Source organism: Plutella xylostella, chromosome 19 (assembly GCF_932276165.1).
Source record: "Plutella xylostella chromosome 19, ilPluXylo3.1, whole genome shotgun sequence".
Taxonomy (NCBI): domain Eukaryota; kingdom Metazoa; phylum Arthropoda; class Insecta; order Lepidoptera; family Plutellidae; genus Plutella; species Plutella xylostella.
The window spans coordinates 382,629-398,572 of NC_063999.1; the positions used below are offsets into that span (position 1 = coordinate 382,629).

The 15,944-nt window shown below is 41.4% G+C and overlaps 4 protein-coding genes across 6 annotated transcripts in view; 3 read left to right on the top strand and 1 right to left on the bottom strand.

The window, feature by feature from the left end:
- LOC105384052 (protein prickle-like) overlaps window positions 1-15,944 on the top strand; it is a 333,604-nt gene that overhangs the window by 163,473 nt on the left and 154,187 nt on the right. The gene's annotated exons all lie outside the window — the stretch shown is intronic.
- Window positions 4,799-6,933, top strand: LOC125490001. The gene has a single exon (XM_048627928.1). It carries the CDS (start codon window positions 5,223-5,225, stop codon window positions 5,712-5,714), a length of 492 nt encoding a protein of 163 aa, XP_048483885.1. The 5' UTR covers window positions 4,799-5,222; the 3' UTR covers window positions 5,715-6,933.
- Window positions 7,889-12,468, top strand: LOC105382035 (glucose dehydrogenase [FAD, quinone]). Its single transcript, XM_038106323.2, has 4 exons — window positions 7,889-8,097; window positions 9,093-9,288; window positions 10,573-10,885; window positions 11,113-12,468. The coding sequence occupies exons 1-4, from the start codon at window positions 8,075-8,077 to the stop codon at window positions 12,417-12,419; spliced, it is 1,839 nt and encodes a 612-aa protein (XP_037962251.2). The 5' UTR covers window positions 7,889-8,074; the 3' UTR covers window positions 12,420-12,468.
- Window positions 12,463-14,905, bottom strand: LOC105382008 (glucose dehydrogenase [FAD, quinone]). The gene is made up of 4 exons (XM_011551825.3): window positions 14,721-14,905; window positions 14,217-14,370; window positions 13,959-14,074; window positions 12,463-13,888 (listed from the first exon to the last, which is right to left on the bottom strand). Exons 1-4 carry the CDS (start codon window positions 14,903-14,905, stop codon window positions 12,463-12,465), a joined length of 1,881 nt encoding a protein of 626 aa, XP_011550127.3.

The following is a 15,944-nucleotide window of genomic DNA, read 5'->3' on the forward strand; positions in this document are numbered from 1 at the left end:
TCGTAAGTCCGGCCTCGCCTTTCAGCTCACCTGCCCCTAATCCCGTAATCCCGGAATCCCGGCGAATCCCGTCGAATCCCGCCGGGCGACAGCTGCGCGTAACGACGCCTTATCGCGGCCACGCGCGCGCCAGCACCGGACATTTGTCTCGGACCCGCGGCTAAAAACGACTAGACATGGCCACGACAACTGGATGAGAGGACTAGGAATTATGCAATTATTTTGTCCTGATTATATGTGACAAAAGTAGGCGGCAGTTTGCATATTGGCAATTAGTTTGTATGGTTGTAATTAGTAGAAAACCTTCAAAAGTAGTAATGATGATTATGATTAAGTATTTATTTCTGATTGGAAATGCTTACCTTTAACCTAACCTAACACAACTCGTGTCCATTCCTGCATGAGTAAAAACTTATAACGTTAAATTGACCTTGCCTAATTTCCATTTTCTATCAGCCTCATTATCAGGCAGGTCTAGTTGTTACAAACTCTATCCATTTAGAGCGAGGTCCAGAGCGGGATTTGTTTCAAGACGCGTTTTATCTTAAACTGTCTTAACTATAAGACGATTCGGACCCTCCACGATCCAAACCCTTCAATAAATGTTATAGGATTAGTAATGTAAAGAGGGATGCTACCAGATGGACAGATTTAATCTGACAATTCAGCAACGAAATTCGTTTAGAGAATCAAGCATATTCGGCGGATATTCTTGGACAAGGCTTCAGAGGAATGCAGCAGAGATAAGCTATTTATTCTTAAACGTTCTCTTAAAATAACTTCGCAGCATTGCTACCAAAACATTCGGTTCGAAAATGCAAAAAAATCAACACAGTATTAAAAGCTTTTATGAGTGCGCTTCGCAAGTCTCGCGATGGCAGTGTCGATATGTTATCGCGTCGTGCTGGCGACGGTCCAACTGTGGGCAGCTCACCCTACCGGCGCACACTCAAACAAACATATTTCCCTTGATCGGTCGATCGTTTATCATGTTTTGTTAATTGTCGATTTAACATGTCCGGCCATTGGGGACTATTCATCCTGCGGTTATTGGTAAACGCAAGTTATGTTTGTTTGTATAGTTAAATAACCAAATGACTTCACAACGGAATAATATTTAGTTACAAATCACATCATGTTAGGAGGTGGTCAAGGAAGGCATTAAATATTATTTATATTTAATTCGGTCCCTCCCACCGCTTGCCGCCCCCCAGCTCTAATACAATTTGTCGTGCCATAAATCAGCTGATGTCGACACACAGACAGATTTATCGAGTGAAGTCACGAGCGGACTGCTGGGCGGACTGGCGAGCGGACCGGGGGGGTCACTCTATGTGACGAGAAATCAAGGATCTTTCTATGACTATCTCGTTGTATTAAACGTGCCGAAAGCTCATGTTCGTTCGTTTTTCGTCAATATAGTGTAGCCCTCCAGGGGCAGTGAGCTAGCTCTAAATTGGAAAATCTGATTTCCGTTCCTAGTTCTGAGGCGTGCCGCGTGTGTCATGTATCTGTGTACACTGTAGACCCCTTGCTTGCTCGGCATCATCGGTAATTTAAAGAAAGATCTGAGATTTTCAAGGGAAAAAAAGGATTTGTTTGTTATTTTAGTAAAGGTAAACTGCTGATAAATTATAATCTAAAACGTCTATCTCTGTCAACGTTATTTAAGCACCCAATAACCGTTAAGAGTAACCAAATCTAAAATAGATCAATTATCAATTTTATATAATCATTGTTAGTGTGTAGTTCATAATTATATTAATTAAACTATAGGTATATACTTACTCCTTTTAACATGCACCCAATCTCAATCTCTTATAGTCCATCCATCCAAAAGGTTGTGTGGCAGAGACGCTTTAAGTTACAAAACCGCCTCTTCTACCCTAATGAAATTACAACTTGTTAATACAAGAACAAATAAAGAGTACTTATTCCATATTATTCTATCTAGATCTGCCAAGATCTCCTGATAGTGCAGTGTGCACTGCTACCGTGTATGCGCGTGCGCCTGTCGTGATGAAGCGCCGCTAAATGATGCCTGAATGAGGGCCACTTGATGGTCCCACTGTGCAGAATATCAATGTCTGCAGATAGCCGTGATTTCTAGATTTAGAATAGAAAAGAAGGATACTCATGCAAGTAACCACACTATCTGTTTTTAACTCTTATCTATAACATTTGTTTCAAGAGTTTAAGAGCAACAACGTCGTTTGTAGCGTTATAGGATCGGTTGCTGATGACTTTCAATGGATGTTTAGGAAAGTTATTGATCTAGGTCTTGGTAATGTAAAATGCATAGACATTAATCGTACTTAGTGCCCCTATGATATGAAATGTCTGAAACAGTACAATCCGCCGCTACAAGCCACACGATAACCGATGATTTACGATTAAACTATGCTCTTAATTATTGAGTACGGAACTGAACTAGAGAATTATTGCGCAACTTTACATTTGAGATACAAAACTTGACTACATTTTAGAAGAAACTCAGACGGTTTTAGACGAATGTCTAGGTATAGGGTAAATTACCTTAGGTGTTTAATTACTTTATGGTGCGAAAATAACAAAATATTTCCCTTTAACGAGCTGGTACTTGTCACGAAAAAGAATCTTCCTGTAATTTTAATATGCTTTCAGAATTATTTAGGTATTACTGAAGAAAGGGTATAGAAAAGAACACGTGCTGCCATCTATTTAACAAAGTAAACATTAACAGACTGCTACTGGATCTACCAATTAAATATGTCTACTTTTCACGAGATGGCGCTACTAGTAAATTAAAATAGTAAAATTACACTAAAGAATGATTTTACAAGGTGTCCATAAAAGTAGGTAAATAGCATACAAAATTAAGCGATACAGGATATTATTTCCAGTAATTACCTGTTCTACCTATAGTATGGGCCAGTACCTACTGACAGGAAAGTTTTTTTTTTGCAGGTAAGTTTTAAATACCGACCTATTTTATCTAAACATTTCATTTGCATCTTTTCTTAGCCACGGTTTGTGTATGGCCAACGGCACGAAATATCCTTACATTTTACCCATAGCCCAACCGATAAGTTTGATTTAGGGTCTGATAACAAATCTAGGGTCCCCGCGCCCGGGGCAGTCCCGGAAATTAACTGACCAATACTTAGTTATGCTTTATGTAGGGGCTTGACCCCATTACAGGACTTTCTTTGTTTGGTACATTTACCTATACATTTGACACTTGTTGATTCGGTCGCTTGTATGAAAAACCGATTGCAGCTCCCCTGGCGTTCAGTAGCGAGACTAAATCGGGCTCGCTATGCTGGTGTTTAATTCGAAACTACCAAAGGTACAATATGTCCGAGCCATTATCATCTAGTTATTTTTATTTTATAGTTTAGTAAATATTTACTTAGTAATACTGTAAGTAGGTATATTATTGATAATCTTTATTATTTATCATGCTTGTGAGACAGTTTATTAATTTATTTTTGAAGTCGTTAAGTCGTTGATGACCGAACTATACACGCCTCAGTAAGGTAAAAATAACAGATAACCTAAGAATTGGTAGAACTATGAAAGATTTTACATCTAGTTTGGTTAATAGGTAAGTAAGTGATTTTTCTTATTGTAATGTTGAGTGGTTATGACATGACTGTATTCGCTGCTTAGGCAGACGACTCCAATAATCACGAATGGAAGTCAATCACTCTTGTATTGTACCTACTGGCGCGACCATTACTGACTGCAATAAGCGATAACAATAACAAGCCCATAAGTATACACTATTATATTTATCAATAGGTACTTACAGCGTTTTCAATTTGTATTAAAATGAACGCATAAAGTTCCTTTCTTTTACAATGTCGCTTTTCAATGACCTTCGCATCGCTTCGCATGACTGTTACCTATCATTTTACCAACCTTGATTCACGAAAATTACCGAGAGTACACCCGGGTTAACAGAAGCTGGCATTTATAGGTATTACTTTGATATAATTAGTTGGTCTAGGTCTGGACCTGAAGAAATTACATTACATTAATAATAATCTAAAATGCAACCTTAGTAGCACCACAAAATTAACTTTCTTACGATGCTTTGTACCCTAGAGCCTAAGCTAAGGTCCTCTATAATGGTAGCGTACCCTAATAAACACAGCAAATAAAGTTTATGTAGCAATCTATATTCAATACCCAGCAATTCCTTTCTAGTGTCAGTAGTCACATAATAATAGCATTCGTGTCATTGATATTGTTATACCTAATGGCCAATATGTATAATTGCGGAAGCCTTTACAAGGACAACATTTTATCGGCGACTAACCCGGTAGCGGGTCATCGTGCCAGGCACGATGTACAGGGTGCTGCAAATAGACCGACAAACATTTTTCTGTCGTTGAAGTCATTCTACGCAACTTTTACACTTACAAATATAAAAATATTTATGAAAATTGCTTTGTCACAACACTCACAACTGTCACAGAATAATAACTAGTACCCCTCTGTTACAATAACCCACCTTAGTCTATTGACCCCAACCAGTGTTATAAGTAGGTACTATTGGTGCCATGCCTATTCAAACGAAATCAAGATCCGAGGAAATAATAGGGTGTTTTGATTTTACAAAGAAAAGCTATGACATTGGGCTAGTGCAGTCTATCTGAGCGCTATATTATTATCTGGATGAGCGAGGATAATCCGCATGCTGCAATCGATAACCTTCCCCCGAGCATGCCAACATTGCCAACCTAGCCCGTTCTGCCAACTGTCCACGTCACACGTATCCGTGACGTCACGCGATGACTCACGCCGCCGCCGCCCGCCGGAAAACAACCCCCAACCACCCCCCAGCCCCTCCCGGCGTCTCCGCGCGACGTCGAGACCACAGTCTTTATTCCGATGCCGGCGCCGAGAACGGCTCAAAGCCGCCACGCGTGTAAACTGAATTAGCACTAGTGTTGTTGCGTGCTAAGTTAACTTTCCGTTGACGCCGGATGGGCTGTCGGCCGACTGGCGACAAGTGGTATCGACCCGGCGGCGTGGGCCTCAGAGCCGCCCGCGCGCGCCGCCACCGTAGTCCTGTCCGACACGCACCGCGGCGCCACGCGAAACTACAAACTAGAAAACACAAAGTGCCTGTAAAAGACTGACAGAAACCGAGCCAGAGTGAGCAAGGAGGCCGCGCGGCTGTCACTTTGACGTTCGGAGGCTGGCCGCTGACAGCACGACACCATGCGGTGGCGATGTTTCGGCGCGGCCACTTCTACTACTGGAAGCGCGTGCTGATCGCGCTGCTTTACGTGCTGCTGTACGAGGTGCTGAGCTGGACCATGTTCCCGCCGACGAGCTACGTGCTGCTGCGGCAGGAGGCCTCGCTGGGGGACCAGTACGGGCTGGTGCACCTGGCGGCGGCCGGCCGGCCCGCGCTCACAGACCGCCAGGGCGCGGAAGTCTTCACCAGTCGCAACTGCGGCCGCTGCTTCATCACCAACAACCGGGGGTTCGCGCCGATGTGGGAGTACGACGCGCTGGTGCTCCACGACGGTGAGGAGCCCCGGGGCTTCCCCGCGGACAAACGCTTCACACTCCACGCGACGGATGCCTGCTTGCGGGGCAACTTGGTGAACTGCGACGTCGAGCCGACACTCACGTCCGAGGAGACGAAAGAAAGCCTAGATTTATGTGGCCTGTGCGATCTGTTGCTGAAGAGGAGGGAAGAGAACAGATTCTCGTGAGTAAAAGTGGTGTTCAAAATTCCTCAAGTGATTGTTTTTTATTGGACTCGAAAACTGAGGTGATAATAAGCTGCCTTCAAATCAGAGTTTTGCCAAATATTGTTATAGTAATAGCTAAGTAAACCCGCCGCCTGCGTCATGCATGTTACAATGTCGTGCGTGAGGGTCCAGATATTGTTATAGCATGTGATATTGTACACCTCGTGCCTACTCAACCACCCTCCTGTGACTTCACTAGTGCTACCGGGGTGCTGCCACGCTAACTGCGACCCTATCACGTTGTATTACAAGCAGTGAATATACTATACAACAGAGTAAAAGTGGAGTCCCGATTGGGGTGAAACTTTAATAGACAACTCATTCTCATTAAACTTATTTAAATCCAATATAGAAGTTATACCTAGTGGTTATTTTTATTGTTTTGTAAACTTCCACAGTAGGTACTTCTTTACTATCGTTTGCATGTTTGGTTTTTATGTTTTAGTTATTATTTATATTTTATACTTAGAATGCATTTGGCATGGCTATTTATATTTTATTTTATTTAATATGAAAGGCTATAGATACAAGTACTTATACACCTTTCAGATATTTCTTTCGGAATTTGTGTCCTGATTAGACCTAATTCTTAGGAGTCTTCATGAATACAGGGCCTATTATATACATTTAAGAATATAATAGTCATCGAATAAATAACATGTAATGTAGATTAATAACAAACATTGTGGGTAGAATTGTAAACTTAAGAGATATTGAAGTGAACTGGTCACCCGGGAACTGCTTTAGTGCATTACTTGTACCTCTATTTACTTAGTTATAGATAAATTTAATGTTCCAAAATTATACCATTTGCTTATACCATTACCATGTGGCATGTGTGTGAGATGTCGCCACATATTATACTATTATGTCGTCAATAACATACAGCTTGCAACGCACAAGAAAATACTGTAGTTAAATATACAAAATTAAGTTAAGTACTCATAATAAATTCTCATTAATTTACTGAACTTGAAAATTGTAAAATGCAGCTTTTGCAACAGTAACGTAACATTCGTGGTGCTTTTGAATAAAATTAGAGTGAAAATAGAAACTTAGGCCTTCAAACTACCTTTTAAGAAATGTCGAATCTCAAATGTTTACAAACTCACTAAAATAACGAACCAATGAAATTGTTATTTATTATGATGTGATCATTAAATAAATATTTTTGCCACAGTTCAAAGTTATATTATTAAAGAACATTTACATTCTATCTATTATTTTACTTCTTAAATTAATTTAGTCACTGATCTTAACTAATTAGGACAGATATGGTTATCCCTGAGCGTCAACTACATATACCTACGCCTAGTCAAAAATATCAATCCTAAATTGGATAATTACATGATTACTCATAGACAGTTTATAGACTGACCCGGGTATAATAATAATTCACTGAAACTGAAACATTTCACCTTGACAAGCTCCGCCTTAATGATAATCGAACCTATTATTACATCATTAGTTTCTTTCCTACCAATTTTCCTAAGTAGATACCTACCTAGCTAGACAGAGTAACTAAGTAGCCTTATTATATTCTACGAGTTAACGATAATGTTGGTACAAACAAAATGGTGTGTCAAAAACAATGCAAAAAGGACCAATGAATAATGTCTCAAATCTTCCAACCGAACTGCTAAATAATATCTTTGTATGTAAGTACTACCTACTTACCTGTAAAATATATAGTTAGTTACATAGCAGTAGTTCACACGCAACGCAAACATTGTCATGTAAATAGGCCGATCGCCTTCAGTCGATCATGTACTACCGTACATAAGCAGGTATTTAGTATGACATGACACTGACTAATATTCTACCCTCCAGGGGTGGACCCAGGGTGCCCGCGGTGGGGCATCAGCATGCCCCAATCAGGTATCTGGTAGAGATTACTTTAAACAATATGGCTGCCTTTTTGTACTATTTTATTGATAGGTTGTAATATTTTGTTTCATGGTGCAAGTAGTGCATATGCATAGTACCTAAGTATCCTACTGGCTGAAAATCGGTGCGGCAAGATGACATCAAACAAATTTTGTCATGTTCAAGCTTGCGCAATATTTTAAAGTTTTAAATATTTCAAAGTTTGCCGTGAAAGTATTTAGGACCTTCAAGGGGGGGCATGACCCCCTCAGCCCCCCCTTTAGTGAGTCCCTGCTTCATATTGGCACACCTCGAGGATGCTTCGCAAGATCGGATATGCGTGCGCTGGAGCGCGGCCCCGGCCGGGGGCTTCCACCATTTTCTACTTCATTCGTCTGTTCCGCTGACTTCAGTGGAGGTGGTGTGAATTAGTGCCTTCACCACGCTGGATTATCATGGGATTTTTGACCTTATTCAGGTGAGTTTTCGTTTTTTTTAATAACTTTAATGAATCTTACAATTACTTAAGGGTTGTGCACGGTTTGCTCAGAGTAAGTCAGCATTGCATGTAGTGTGACTTTGTCTAGGATTGAACTGAAGAAACCATGAGGTTACGGGTTAGTGCGCTTTCCATTTGGATGCCGATGTGTCTGACTAACCTTAGCATTAGTAGATATACTTATCAGACACCCATATTCCAGGCTTGGGGTCAGGTAGCCGAGTATGAGATGTTCCCACATATTAATTTATTCTTCTAATAAGTGCTACATAAGTACAGTAAATTTCTGGCTATTCGAACTTAGGTATGAATTTACTTGTTCCTATATTGTGAAAGGACAGAGCGACTTCACCCAGCTCACGTAATTTATGTTGTAATTAATAAATTAACCATTTAACTAAATTACTTAATATGTGGGTGCGACCTAAACGATTTTAATATGAGTCTTTCATAAAGCATATTATACTATACAGTAGATACATAAATTGGCGAAAATGTCCATTATGTAAGTGTAAAGTTCATTGCACATGCTCGATCTAGATCACTGCCACTGGTTACACTAACTACCACTAATTAGTATTAGTACTGTTATATCAGCCCCTTATCTGATCATGAACATGCTATTCATTTCATGACCAAAACAATAACTTCGACTTTTTCTATTTACTATTCATAGGTTTTTAAATTGATACCCAAATTTTCTCTCATCATCAGATTCGATTCACGAATAACGAATTTACACTCACGAGCAATGAAAAAGTTCCACTTACAAAATGTCGGCACCAATTAATGACCCCAATTTTTTAAACATTTAATTTAGTATTTATTTACGTTTTTCATTGGTAATATTATGATGTACCTACTGTTAAATTTACTTCAATATTGCAGACAGTGTCGTAAAGCTAGTCTTTATGAGTTTCTTGAGTGTATTTCATAAGAAACCTTCCCGCTACTATCTACATTCCTTCTTGTAGCGACCCCGGGATGTACCTGCTCCGCATCCTGGTCCTCATCAGCATCAGCTCCCAGGCAGCTGGTGACCTGTTCTCCAAGGCCACCAAGAGTCGGTCGGACGACCTGCATAACAGCGTGTTCGACTTCATCATCGTGGGAGGAGGCACCGCGGGCTGCGTGCTGGCCAACCGCCTGTCGGCAGTGCCTGAGTGGAGGGTAGGTGGGGAGGTTCTTCACTGTTTATACCCTGGACTCCTACTGAGTACAGTGGCGAGATAGTATCTTCGACCGAGCCTCGATCAATTGCTAGCCGTTAATTGGCCGAGGATACTGTCTGAGAAGTACTTATGTTCCTTGATCTCGCCACTCCACTCGGTAGGTGTTATCAGAGTATTAGAGCATGTAGGATTAGGCTCGTAGTCATCACCAACCAGTAGTGTACAGCTAGTATCGGTGTCACCCAAGGAGCTCCTTATCACTCTGTACTCGGCCTTCCTGGTCCAGCCGGCTCCCTGTCCAAAGTCGTCGGTTTGACGACTGGATGTCATAGGCAGCTCCTGCCAATATAATGACTGTACATAGTGTGAACCTTTTTTCGTCATTGAGCTTAAACCTACATATGAGTTAAACTAAAGTAAGAATGTTATGTTATAGTTACAATGTGACACTTGCAGTTCATTGCAAAATCGTGTCTATACCCTTAAAGCACAAGAACTTAGGTTCTATTTTAAAGTGCTCAACGCTTTACTAAAATAATGAACCTGCTGTATTTCTTATTCATTGCAAATTGCACTGATAAGCAGCTGTATTGAAATTGATTGATTAAATTAATAATTTTATCAGCCGGACGGCATATTGACAATGAAACGAATAATTTATTAAGTATTTATAACAATAGAACGATTGTTACCATATTATTATTGAGTATTATGAATCACATGCAGGTACCTACTTACGTACACTAAGTTATACTGATTTTAATAGCAGTTACCAACAAATCTGAACTGTACTAACACAGCTGTTTACCATAAACAGTGGTTCTCTGTGCAGCATAACAACATACCTAGGTATAATAGGTAGGTACCTAATGGTAGGTACATATATAATATTTTCATGAAGGAATATTGATTCATTACTGCAGAGTATCGTGTGAAGTCAGACTATGACGTCACTGTTTCTGAACAAGTTGGCTTTAAAATGCAATGACGTGGGCACTTGGCCGTTATATTTGTGCTCGTTCAAGTGGGGTTTCAATCATTAATAAGTTTCACAGTAGACGTGAATTTCTTCCATAAATAGCCGTGAGTTAGGAAAATACGTCACAAATCCTACTTCTTAATTCTGACTCAAACCAGCACCTTCAATGCAATGCCTTTCTTTCAATGCAGTGGGTTGTGCAACACGCAAGAGATGCAAACCTACCTGTCTATTTCATTATTGTTATAGTTTAACTAAATTTAATCACTACAATACGCCCTACATCTAGCTTAACAATTTCAGGTCCTTCTCTTAGAATCGGGTGACGAAGAGAACATAGACTACGACATCCCGGGAGTCCCAACCAAAGACTACCGGCCGATCCTCTGGAACTACAAAACTGAGAGAAATGCCTTCTCCTGCATCTCACGACCCTCGGGCTCGTGCGAGATCAAGACCGGGAAGGTCCTCGGGGGGTCCACGGTGGTGAACAACATGAAGTATACCCGGGGGTCCAAGTCTGACTACGACGGCTGGCACAATTCTGCTGCAGCAGCGTCCTTGGACTGGAAATTTGGGAACCTGCTGGAGTTCTTCAAAGCTTCCGAGGACAATGGTAATAATATAATTCAATTAAAAGTCCTTTGTACTTTATATAGTATCACAACACAATGTAGGTATGCCATTATGGCAAAAGCAAACTTTGTAAACAATTCACTCTCAGCCAACGCTAGTTAGTCACGTTCTATTAACCGAGTAAACGGTGATTTACTTTTGTAAACAATATTGAAATGAACTGGAACTACATTGCAATTTATCACTTTTTTAAAACGTTTATTGTAGGTGACTACGATGTGCTGATGAACTCGCACTACCACGGGCGCGGCGGAGAGATGCACGTGCAGAGGTTCAAGCACGTCGACAGATACATGGAAGTCTTCACCGCAGCCTTCGGAGAAATGGGCCTTAAGACTCTCGACATAAACGCCAATGTCCCAGAAGCAGTCGTCAACAACCAGTTCGCGATAGCCAACAATACTAGGCTTAGCACTAATAATGCTTTCCTTAAACCTATCAGGCACAGGAAGAATTTAGTGGTTAAAACTGGTGCCACAGTAACCAAAATTGTAATAAGCAAACAGGAAAAAAGTGTTGAAGCAGTTATTTATGAACATGAAAAGGGTAAAGAAAGACCTGCTTATGCCAAACGAGAAGTGTTGCTCACTGCTGGAGCTATTAATAATGTCAAAATTCTCCATCTGTCAGGAATTGGTCCCAAAGCTGAGCTAAAGAAACTCAACATTACAACAATTCACGACCTTCCAGTCGGTCTCAACTATCAAGATCAGGTGACCACTGGGGGCTTGGCTTTCAGTATTAACGATGTGGCTCCAGTCAGTGAAAGTCAAATAATTGCTGATTTCAAAACATGGTTCCAAAGCAGAAGTGGACATTTAGCATCAGTTGGTATAGGCCAAGTGTCAGCTTTTGTACAATTGTATGAAAATAGTAAAGGTCCTGATGTAGAATACGTTTTAGAAGGTAACTTTGTTAGAAGTGATAAGTTTTTACTCACAAATATAAGTGTAGCAGTAGCTGAAGAGCACAGTCTTCCTATATCCTATTATAACTTGGTGAACGTTTACCCAGTGCTATTAAGGCCTAAAAGTAAAGGTAAAGTTTTACTAAACAAAAGAAATCCCAAATATGGAAGGCCAACTATTCAAGCGAATCTACTGAAAGAAAATGAAGATATTGAAACTTTAGTTGATAGTATCGACATTGCTTTGCAACTTCTTGATACAAAAGAACTAAAGAAAGCAGAAATCAAATTTGCTCCTCTAGACTTATTCCCCTGTGATAGGATTAAGAATAGAGATCAATGGAATTGTATAGCGAGACATTTTACTAAAGCTATGAGCAATCCAATAGGAACATGTAGGATGGGAGATAGTAAAGAGGATTCCGTTGTAGATTATGAACTAAGGGTGCACGGTATAGAGCGTCTCAGGATCGTAGACGCATCGGTGATGCCCACCCATGTAAGGGGGGGTATATTTGCACCAACAATGATGATTGCCGAAAAGGCTTCAAGGATGTTAATTAAAGATTGGAGAGAATCTAAGAATCAGTTCTACAATGGAAGATGATAAAGTTAGAGATAATTATGTAAATTGTAAATAAAATAATTATTTAGTACCAAGATGTTTTTATTATATCACTCGCTTTTTCAGCTATCATGATGACAGGAGCTAGCGTTGAGCCCCTCGGGATTTTCGGTACAACTGAGGCATCGACCACCCTCAGCCTCTCTACCCCGTAGACTCTCAGGTGGTCGTCGACGATAGCGGCCGGGTCACTCGGGGGACCCATTTTACATGTCCCAACATAATTGTGCATAGGTTCCGAGAAGTGTTTCACTATACATAACCAAAAATCATCCGTAGCTCTTTTATCGTTCTTGCATTCATTATTGAGTATTAATCTTGGATCGAATTCATATTCAGCTTTTTTGAAAACTTCTGTGTCGAAAAGACTGATTGCAATTTGTATTCCTTCTAATAGTTTTTCCTCATCTCGACGATCTTTCAGAAAGTTGGGATATATCAAGGGCTTTCCGAACACAGGGTCCGAAGCATTGAGCACCACTTGACCACGGCTGTTCGGTGTGAGCAGGGACACACACATGTCCATCCTATCGTAGTACATGTGTGAGTCGTGACCTTTGAAGCGAATCTCAATGTCAGGGGCTCCTGGCACGTCACTGTATTTGCTTTTAAATAATCCCAGCACCTGGAAGTTAGCAGACAACGGACCGATTCCTTTCCCGTAGTAAGTAGTGATGTCTCGCAATTTCTCTACAAACGTCTCCGCAGTTGCAGTCTTCCCGAGCCGGATGATCGGCAAACACACTGACACATGGTCGTGAAAGTTAGCCCCCACCGGCAGGTCACGCACTATCCGAATGTTCAGGTAATCCAGGTATTCCTTGGGCCCGATACCTGATTGCATTAATAATTTTGGTGTATTTATAGCGCCAGCGCTTACAATTACGTCTTTAGTAGCTAAAGCCTTGTATATTGTACCATTCATCATGTATTCTACGCCAACAGCGCGCATGGTATTTTGAGTATGTTTAAATATTACTTTAGTGACTAATGCTTCTGTGATAATAACGAGATTGTTTCTTATGATTTGTATTGGTTCTATGAACGCAGTGTATGTACTGACTCTTTCTCCAAAGTAGCTGGTTGTTTGAATTCTCATGAATCCCAGCTGGTTTTTACCGTTTATATCTGTATAGTTGTATCCCATCTCATTAAATGCTCCCAGTAGAATATCGACATTGTCGTCAACATGCGGGTATCTGCCGACGTCGAGAGGTCCTTGTGTCGAGTGGTAGTAATGGTTTTTGGAGATGTCTTTGTCGTAGTTCCCCTCGGAGTACTTGAAGTATGGCAGGATGTGGCTGTAGCTCCAGCCCTCGTTGCCTGCCAGCGCCCACGCGTCGTAGTCAGCAGGGCTACCTCGCATGTAGGCCATTTCATTAATAGATGAGGTCCCTCCAAGGACCCTTCCTTGGACCACATCGCACCCGTCCACCTGGTTCTGGCAAAACCTGAAATGTGATACACCTATACGACTGATGAAAAATACCGTTAGGTTTGTAAATTAAGGAAAGTGCTCACCCCTTCTTAGGTCTCATGTGATACTGCCAGTCGATGGCTGAGGACTTGAACTCGGCTGTGAGCGCTGGGATCAAAGTCATTTTGGGTTGATGTGGACCAGCTTCTAGCAGCAATACCTGAAAACAATGCGTATCGTATATAGGATATCAATATCAAATCGTTATAACGTGAGAATGATAATATGAGTGTAGTCGTAACAATGACTCCTCTGATCGTGTATAAATAGGTCTTGTTGAAGAAGCAGCAATACAGGCGTACCTTCCAGTTCTTGTTCTCCGACAGTCTGCTGGCCAGCACGCAGCCGGCGGTGCCGCCGCCCACCACGATGAAGTCGTACTCGGGCGCCGGCTCCGGCTGCTGCCGCCAGCGAGCGCTGCCCCCGTACTGGAGCAGCTTCTCTACACGAGATGTCCTGGAAGGAATAATGATGGTAATGAGGGTTGGTTAGAGGCATTCTGTGCGGTTCATCTATGTATCTGGTTGTAAACAGGAATAAGGATAGGGATAAGGGTAGCGGATTTCTGTGCTGTCGCTGTAGTGTTCTTCTACGTATCTTGTTGTTAACAAATACTTGCGAGCTGGACTAGCGTTTATCACCGTGGTGAAAGGATTATCCAATCAGATAAATCGTCAGTCGCTGACTGCCCAGGGTGCGTCAGACGTTTATGAGGTACAAAATTATACACAAGATGAGGTACGAGTTTAATCTGAGACTAGTGGTACACCCGGTAATATCTGCGTAAAAAACATGCTTAACGTTACCTGCCCCGCTCAATATTATCCTCCTCCTCTATCCCCTGGTCTCTTGGCTGGCCGAAGTAATCTGGCTCCGTGCCGATGTGTCCGTACAGCGTGTGTATGAGCGCGACCAGCAACACGGCGGTCGGCGCGCATTCCACCGTCCCGTCGCACAGCTGGCACAGCCCGCCCGTCAGATTCGTGGACATGGCATCCTTCGCCTTTCGTCTTCAATTGTCATTGGCTGTTTCCATTACTTGTGCAGCTTCAGAAGGAGCAACGATGACTACCTTCCCACGATCGTCATAATCACCAGCGATCGTTTTTGTTTTGTCAGATTTCGGTTTGTTTATTGTATTATGTAATGTTTTGTTAAAGATTCTGTTTTAATTTTTTTGTCGGTTTTTGGCAGTATTTGGTTTTAGTTCACTGTATTTGGTTACTTTTGAAAAGGCAAAGTAAAGTTATGAGGAGTGTTTCCCGATTGCGTGTGCCGGGTGTAATGGCCTGGTTTGCGTCATGTGAATGGCGTGAAATGGGTTATTGCCTTTTGTTCTCTTCAGCGAAGCCGTGAAAGCACTGATTCGTTTTCAGAAAATAACTTTTAGAGAATTGTTTTGAATGTGTGTGTTAAATGTTTCTGCTGATTTTCTGTTTACTTATTTATTTATAAAAATACTGTCCACCACTAGGTACATTTGTAAATCGATGAACTTAAACTTTATACAATTACATATTGTTAGTATCTAGATGGTACATCTTAGTGATGTAACGAATGTGTGTTTTTAAACATTCGCGAATGCGAATGCGAATGCGAATATCTGATTTCGATATTCGCGAATGCGAATGCGAATGCGAATATTCAGTTGGTGTTCAAATTTGGCGCCATTTGTATGGTTTCCTGTTCTAGGCGCATTCCGAATCAGAGTAGTCAATACTAGACGCACTTTTTTAAAATAAAGTACCTCGTTAAGTACACTTTTTGAAGCGTCCGTAGTCAAGCTAGCTTCAGTGATCGTAACTGATCACGGAGGTTAAGTAACACATGACACGGTCAGTGATTGGATGGGTGACCGATTTCAATTGGTTTTTTTTCTGGACTCTTCGGACGGCACGTCAAGCCGTGGGTCCCGGTTGCTGCTTCGGCAGCAGTCGTTCAGCCTTGTCAGAGGCCTTCGGGCAGCTTGAAAACATCTGACAGTCGGGTTGCCCACTTAGGTACCCGTAAACTTTCTCAGCACAAGCTTG

Excerpts from the sequence above, each read along its gene's own strand:
- LOC125490001 (XM_048627928.1), top strand. The coding sequence starts at position 5,223 with ATGTTTCGGCGCGGCCACTTCTACTACTGGAAGCGCGTGCTGATCGCG.
- LOC105382035 (XM_038106323.2), top strand. The coding sequence starts at position 8,075 with ATGGGATTTTTGACCTTATTCAG. Across the intron at positions 9,289-10,572 it reads CGGCAGTGCCTGAGTGGAGG|GTCCTTCTCTTAGAATCGGG; the intron begins GTAGGTGGGGAG and ends TAACAATTTCAG. Across the intron at positions 10,886-11,112 it reads CAAAGCTTCCGAGGACAATG|GTGACTACGATGTGCTGATG; the intron begins GTAATAATATAA and ends CGTTTATTGTAG.
- LOC105382008 (XM_011551825.3), bottom strand. The coding sequence starts at position 14,905 with ATGTCCACGAATCTGACGGGCGGGCTGTGCCAGCTGTGCGACGGGACG. Across the intron at positions 14,371-14,720 it reads GATAATATTGAGCGGGGCAG|GACATCTCGTGTAGAGAAGC; the intron begins GTAACGTTAAGC and ends TATTCCTTCCAG. Across the intron at positions 13,889-13,958 it reads CACATGAGACCTAAGAAGGG|GTTTTGCCAGAACCAGGTGG; the intron begins GTGAGCACTTTC and ends ATCACATTTCAG.